This window comes from Phacochoerus africanus, chromosome 7 (assembly GCF_016906955.1).
Source record: "Phacochoerus africanus isolate WHEZ1 chromosome 7, ROS_Pafr_v1, whole genome shotgun sequence".
Lineage (NCBI taxonomy): Eukaryota > Metazoa > Chordata > Mammalia > Artiodactyla > Suidae > Phacochoerus > Phacochoerus africanus.
In genome coordinates this window covers 64,517,025-64,524,485 of record NC_062550.1, presented here as the reverse complement: position 1 = coordinate 64,524,485, position 7,461 = coordinate 64,517,025, and the positions used below count along the sequence as shown (strand labels likewise).

The following is a 7,461-nucleotide window of genomic DNA, read 5'->3' as shown; positions in this document are numbered from 1 at the left end:
TAAATTCTGGTTTAAAGTGTTCTTCGAATGAGCGTGTGAAAAATTCTGAACACAATTTATTATGTGGAGAGAGGAAGGGAAGTTGGTAGGAAAGGTCCGTAGGATGGGGCAGCTTGGGAAATCTGTCCTGGTATACCTGTACATACTACATAACACGCATTATATTTATACAGATGTACTTACCTATCTGTAATTTAATACACATCCATACATCAAACCTATACGTATGATAACGGTTTAGAATTTAGGCATAATGCTCTCAACTTTCTGCAGTGGACGCTTGAAAACATTTTCAGAGACTATAAATAACAATGGAAACTGTAGAGTGATCAGAGTACGTGCACTCAAGGCTAGAACCCTCAGCCCGACTGGCTCGAAACCTCCTCTAAGTGTTTTTTGTTGTTTCTTTTTTTTCCACCAAATATTCCTCCCCCGGCAGGATCCCGGGGGCATCCCATCCGCCAATGACGGTTTCAGAGCTGTGGTCCCAGGGAGGAGTATTATCTCCAGGCACGCGTCCTGTCAACTCTAGTCGAGTCACCTATTTCGGTTGGTAGCGGCCGCTATTTCTTTAAAAGGACAGCGGATTTCGAAACCGGGAGGAAGGGGGGGGCGGGTAAGGAAAAGGAACTCAACTGCCTTTAATAACTGCCCGGTAGCCTTCCCTTCTCCACAACGCATGCGGGGCTGGGGCAGCGCCCGCGGCGGCCGCATCCCCGGCGAGCGCGCCTCCCCTTTCGGGGCGCCCACCTTCGCGGGGATTCCCCGGCCCACGGGGCTCAGCGTCTGCGGGCGGCCTCCCGGCTTTGTCTCCAGCGTCGCGCTCCGGCGCTCGCTCGCTAGCCCCTTTTCCCCGGTGCGGGCTGTAACCCGATCTCCCATTTCCTGGTGGATTCTCTTAAAGAGGCCGCGGTCGAGAAGCAGAACAAAGGCTATTGTTTTATTTCCTCCTTCGGATTCCGCGTCCTTACCGGAATGCCCTTTCCTATATAATTATTTTCATTGCGTCTCCGCTCGGCGGGGAAAAAATACAAAAAAACCCTTGTGCCTTCCAAAGTATCCGAGAGACGGAGCTCGGGGAGGGGGGGCGCTTAATAAAACCTGTTTTGAGGTTTCTGGGGCCTCGATGGACCCTTTCTTGGCGTGTCTTCCACGAGCCTGGCGCGGCCCGGCCCAGCCTGGGAAGCCCAGCGCTGGCCGGAGGGGGCTGCGCCGCCCGCCTCGTTAGCCACCGCGGCCTCACGCGGCCCCGCTCCCCCGGGATCCTCCGCCCGCGCCCCCGCCGCCGCCGCCCCTCCCCCAGCGCGGCTTTTATTTCCCCGATGCCGGCCTGTAACCCGAGCTTTTATTTCCTGGTGGCTCCTTTAAGAGGCAGAGCTCAGTGCTGGGAATTCACGTCAGTTTCTGCACTGAAACTCTCAAGATCAATGAGCAAAGAGCTTTCTCAGTTCTGCCTTTCAGTTTCTCTCTTCCAGGAAGGAAAACATTCGAGAGAACTAGCGAGGGAGAGCGGCGGGAGGGCGGGGGGCGGGGGCGCCGGCCCGGGTGGGAGGAGAGAGCGGGAGGCCGGCCGGGCTGCGCCCCGGGTCGCCGTGCCGCGCCGCGACCTGCAGACCCCGCCGCCGCGCCGCCCGGCTCCCACGCCCCCGCCGCCCCGCGCGGCGACTCCGCCGGCGCCCCGCCCCGCCCCGCGCGCTCGCGGCCCCCCGGGGCGGCCGCCGGGAGAGATGCTGCAAGAAACTTCTTAAATGACCGCGTCCGGCTGGCCGTGGAGCGTTTCTGGGTTGGGGAGAGGAAAGGAAAGTGGAAAAAAACTGAGAACTTCCTGATCTCTCTCGCTGTGAGACATGTCTGAGACTCCTGCTCAGTGTAGCATTAAGGTAAAGATCTTCTCCCCCTCCCTCTCCGGGGTGGAAAACCTTGAGCTGCACTGGCCCGGCCAGTCCTGCTGGGCTCTCCAGTTCCGAGGGGGCTGCTGCAGTCGCTCTGTTCGCAGGATATTATTTGGGGCGCCGGGGAAGGAGATGCAGCTCGCGGCGGCTGCCGTACCCTTTAGCGTAACCTTGCTACTCCCCCCTCCCGCCGAGCCCCCTGCCGGCTCCTGCGCCCCCACCCCACCCCCTTTCTCTTTGACGGTGAAATGCCCGTCACCATCGGTCAGGAGGATCCCGAGTGGTGTCTAGGACCGTAAAACAGCCCCGTAATTAGTGCTCTTTTTAAAAAACCTGCTGCCTGCTCCTACTCCCAACATGTGACCAAAATGTAACTTTTGTTCCCGAGGGGTGGTCTCCTTAGAAAAAAAGTTCTCCAGCCCCATTGGGGTTGGAATCATTTCTTTAAAAAAAAAAAAAAAGAAAGAAAGAAAGAAAGAAAGGCTCCCGGAGTCTGATCAGACAGATTCCTCCCCCCACCCCCAACCCCGATTGTAATTGCAAGCGCTTGTGGAAGAGACAGTCGTGGTGTCAGCTTTTCCTGGGCATTGCACAATGAATTTCTTTCTTTTTGTTTGTTTGTTTGTTTCTTTTTTTAAACCAAGGTGAATAAAGTTGCTGAATGGTTGTTTTACTCGGATGCATCTGAAAGTTGAGCAATTCCAAAGTAAAAAACTCCTGCGATGCAGGGAGAGAGAATTATTTAAGTGACCAGGAAAAATGACCTTCCCGGTTTGACAGTGCAGAGAGGATATCTAAGCGTAGAAATCTCCCGGCTTTCTGGCCATGGTTTGCAGTATTGTAAGTGCAGGAGGGTGGAGGATGTTTGCAAACACAGTACTTAGCTTCCAAGTGGTTGTGTTTGTGCATTTATATATGTGTGTGTGTGTCTATAAAGGCTAGTGGTGCTGCGGTTTGTTGCTTCTAAAAAGTTGCCATAAAGTTTGCCACCGTGAGGAGGCAGAATGATTTATCCATCTCCCCCAGTTATTTTTGCCATTGCTGCTTTTGTTGTACACTTTCATTTCACTGTCCCATGTACCCAGATGGAAAAGCCTTGCTGCTTCTGTGAGAGGCTGAAGCTGCTGAAGTTTGTTTGTTTGTGGCTTGGCCCATTTAAGATGCATTTATTGAGTGGACCCTGCAGCAACAAGGAACAAATAACTGGTTTTCTTCATTGGTGGGGAATTCGAGAAACCTATCCTGTTTTAACATTGCTTTTCTGCAGAATCTGTTTAGCGGGAACACAGTATTTTATCATATTTGCTTATTAGGCTTTCACAATTATACTCAGGTTTTAGTGGGTTTTTTTTAATCAGGGAGGATTCTCATGGGTTTGAAGTAGGGTTAATGTGAACTTGAAAAGGTGGGTTGGGTTTAATTGTTTTTACCTGGCAAAAAACACCCAGGGGAACTTTCGGGTTTCTGTGTTTGTACCTATCTGGGGGGAGGCAGCAGTTAAGTCTGTGGTAGAGGGGGTGTTGGGGTAAAAAACTTAAGTAGGTTGATACTTCAATTTCTTTTGCTGTGTAAACTCTATTCTAGGAGTCTGGGAAAGTTCAAGAAAGTCCTACCATACAGCCAAGCTAGTTTATCTGATAAGTCATAACCCAAGCAGTGGTAACTAAGTGATGGGGTATTAAATCAGTAAATTTTATATGGTTCGATGGCAGTAAACTTGAGCTCCGGAGAACTTGGACCACCTATAGGACAGTAATTTTAGGGTGAAAAACAACAAAAAGCAAGCCTGTGACTTTTCTTGATACCTCTTCTAAAGCAATTGTGTGTGCCTGCCTTTCTGAGGGGCTTATGTGTGGGTGCTGCAGGCACCCCGCCGTGGAAGAAGATTCCAGCAGCCCTTCCCTTGCACACGTGGATGGAACCAGTCCCAAATGGCGCACTCTTTTAAATGTGACATAAGCATTGCCGCCATAGTTGGCATATCTTTTTTTTCCCCCTTATTTACCCTCTCACTTCTTTTCAGGAGCCTCTTTTCTTGACTGTGTATTTCTCTGCAATTAGAATAGACTTAATGTTCTTTACTAGTAATGGAAGTATTGCTTTTATTTGGGATTGTTCTTTACGGAACCAGCACGTGACTGTTTGCTTAGACTGTGTTGAGGTTTAAATGCACATATGGGAAGTGCATTTCTCCGCGGAGTTTGTTTAGTTTGCAGTGTTCCAATAAGAAGTGCTGGAGATCAAGGACTGGGATTATTTTAGCTGGTCTGAAAATGTTCTGGTGGTGTGTGCAGTGTCTCTCTTCGTCCTTGGATGTGGTACAGTGACTGCGTAATAAAAGATGTTTGCTGGAGGCCCACAAGCAAGTACTGGGATTGCTTCTTGAGTCCAGTAAACAAGAAACTTTCCTGTGGAGCAGGGAATGAATGTCAGGAGCTTTCAAGGATGAGCTGATAGGTCTGACGTCCTGAAGAAGTGTGACATGGAAGGAGATTTCTTGGGGTAGCAGGGTTTCAGCCCAGTCCTGAAACCTTCCTCCCTGGCTTTCATGGCTTACGAGGAGCAGCTGGTCAGCAGGCAGTAAATTCCTCCACAGCTGGAGCACAGAGGAGTCTGACCAGAGGCAGCCACCGAGGGAAGTACTTTGTTTACTTCTGAGCAGCGTCAGTGTTGCCAGAAGAGAAGTGGACGAGTTAGGTGGAATTTCCAGGGCGAAAGTTTCTGAATCAGTCAGTCAGTGACACCTTCGCAGGTATCACTTGTGTGGTGGTGGTTGACGCTGAATGCCTGATGTTGGTCTTTATATTTCTTTTGCACTTTATAAGTGTGTTCCCGTTACTGCGGGGAAGTTAATATTGGGCACAGGTTGCCAGCAGGAGATAAGTTGACTAGCCCAGGGTCACCCAACTTATGGCTGAGCCCCACTGTCTGTCTGCCCTGGACACTCTCATCAGGAGAGATGAAATGCTTCCATTCCTGACCATTTGGGGTTGTTTGAATGTAAGGTCAGGGTCCCCTAACTGTGTACAAAGTCAAATTATTTCTTTTTTAGAGGATTGCATGGCTGACTGCTGGCCGTGGGAGGAAGGAAGAGGCTGTCTTTTCCATCAGCAGCCTTCACCTTCAAGTCACCTGTTCAGTTTTAAGTTCAGCCAAGTCACAGTGGAAAGTAGTTGTGGCCCAGCAGACTGAGTCCTTTGGGAGGCTTGGTGGGCGAGGGCTAGCCATGGTACTACAGAAAATAGTCACATGATCTTTCTGGTCCTCCTTCCTCTGTCCTCCGTCCTGGTTGGCTTTCTTAGTGGAACGAAATCTCTTCCTATTTTTTAATTTTTTTTATTATAGTTGATTTACAATGTTCTGTCAACTTCTTCTATACAGCAAAGTGACCAAGTCATATATACATACATATATATGCATACACACACACACACACACACACACACACACATTCTTTTTCTCCTGTTATCTTCTGTCATGTGCTATCAGATGAATGGATTTAGAAGAAATGTCTTATTTTGCTGCTCTCTGGGACACTCTGGGTATCCCCTCTTGGATTCTGAGCTCGTTGCATTAGGTGGTCATTCCCTTTGTGTCCTTGTCCCCACCCTGGCATCTGGCTCAGAAATGCGTCTCCTTGATGTTTGCTGATGTGCCGTGAGGCACAAGTGGTGGTCAGTGCCCTTTCCTCTCTCTGACCCGGGTGCTCGGAGCATCCACAGGCCCAAGAGAAGTGGTTAATACGGAGGCCTGGAGCATTCCCTTGGGTGTCTGTCCAAAATTACTATCAGTAGAGCTTTGGGCCAATAATAATGTTTTATTATTTTGATACTGCATTTGTGTCTAAACAAAAGGAACTGAGTTGAAAATACGAGAAAGGGGCTTGAGGGATCCCCAGGCTCTCGAGTAGTTGCACCAGAGGACTTTGAGACTTTCACAGCCGACAGACCACCTGCGCCAGCATCTGGTCTTGAGCAAGAGGCCGTCCAGACAGCTTAGTGGTTTGCTTCAGCTGACCGGTGACTGAGCCAGGTTAGAGCAACACAGGCGTCCTGGTTCTCGGGGCCCCTGCCCCACACTGGCTGGGTTCATGGTGCAGCCCTATAAAAGGCCAAGGAAATTTGATACAATAGACTGCACTCTCTGGCGCTTCCTAGCTTGGTCCATTTTAATCGCAAGCCAGCTGGTCTGAGGGCATGGAGGTATGTGCCAAGGAAGATGGTATGTGGGGGCGCCCTGGGTCGAGAGGGTGTATTGTTAGATGAGAAGAGGAAGTTGGAGGAGGAGGGGTGAGGGGAGAAGGGCTTGGTGGACTTGTAATTTGCACCACTTTCCACAGCAACAGCAATCTTTTTTTTTTTTTAATTGTGATTAAAAGCATGTAGCATTAAATTTACCATCTTACCCATTTTTAAGTTGAGTGATGTTGAGTCACACTGTTGAGCAGCTGATCTCTAACACTTTTTCGTCTTGCTAACACTGAAACTCTGTACTCACTAAACACTAATTTCCCCTCTCCCCTCCTCCCAGCCCTCAGTCACCACCTTTCTATTTTCTGTTTCTGTGATTTTCACTACTTTAAATAGTTCCTATGAGTAGAATCATACTATCTTTATTTTGCTCAATATCATAGCCTGGAGGCTTATTCGTGTTGTAGCATGTGATGGGATTCTCCCCTTTTCAAGGCTGCATACTATTCCATTTTTAGTATGTGCCACCTTATCTGTTCAACTGTTGGCGGCTCTCTGGGTTACTTCCATCTCACAGCTGTTGTGAATAATGCTGTGGTGAACATGGGTGTGCAGATATCTCTTTGAGATCCTGCTTTGTGTTCTTTGGATATATCCCCAAAAGTGGGAAGGAGGGGAGCAGCAGTACATTTTTATAGTGTGTGAGCGCCTCGTACTTCTGCTTTAGGCTAAGGGCACTGGGCCTGTTATCAGAATGTTTTCTGAGGAATTCTTGAGGGAACCCTTGGCTGTTTTATCCAGGGGCATCAAACACCTTCATTTATACTCGGTAGGCTCCCTGTTTCAAATGGCATCAGCTGAAAACATGGCAGCTGGTCCTAGAGAAATAGTTGCCCTCTTTAGCACAGGTGAGTCAAGGGAAAAAAAAATACCCCAGACATGGGCACCAGGGGAAGTTGGAACTCAAAGTCTATGAATCTGAGCTGAGCTGCAGTTGCTCACACTGAGGAAGGCTGGGGGTGGCAGGGGGTGGTGGGTTGGTGTTGGGACTCAGTTGCAGAGCAGGTGCTTTGTGTTTCAGACTTTGAAAAGCTGCCCTTTGGTGTGGATTTGAATCCGTATCAAATGAAGCCTCCTAGGGTGTGGGGTATACAAATGACTTATCTGTATAAATGCTACTTTAGGAGAAGCACTGGCATTTGTTTTCTGGCAGAGTCCTACCCTGTCGTATTTGTTGTGAGACGTGGGGAAGAAACCAATCTCTATGTGTGTTTGTTGAATAGAAGGCGTGAGTCGACGCAGGGTTCCCACGCCCAAAGGAGCCCCACTTAGAGACTGTTTGCTGCCAAACCTAGTATCTGGGGATAGAAAGACTAAAG

The 7,461-nt window shown here is 49.2% G+C and overlaps 1 protein-coding gene across 3 annotated transcripts in view; it reads left to right on the top strand.

Annotated features, from left to right (window-relative positions):
- Positions 1 to 1,582: 1,582 nt before the first annotated feature.
- ETV6 (ETS variant transcription factor 6) overlaps positions 1,583 to 7,461 on the top strand; it is a 251,284-nt gene continuing 245,405 nt past the window's right edge. Inside the window, exon 1 of one of the 3 annotated variants that reach the window (XM_047787530.1) lies at positions 1,583 to 1,880. In XM_047787530.1, the coding sequence (XP_047643486.1) occupies positions 1,848 to 1,880 (33 nt within the window). In that variant the 5' untranslated portion in view covers positions 1,583 to 1,847. The remainder of the gene's footprint in view (positions 1,881 to 7,461) is intronic. The other 2 variants (XM_047787531.1, XM_047787532.1) reach the window with 2 other exon arrangements.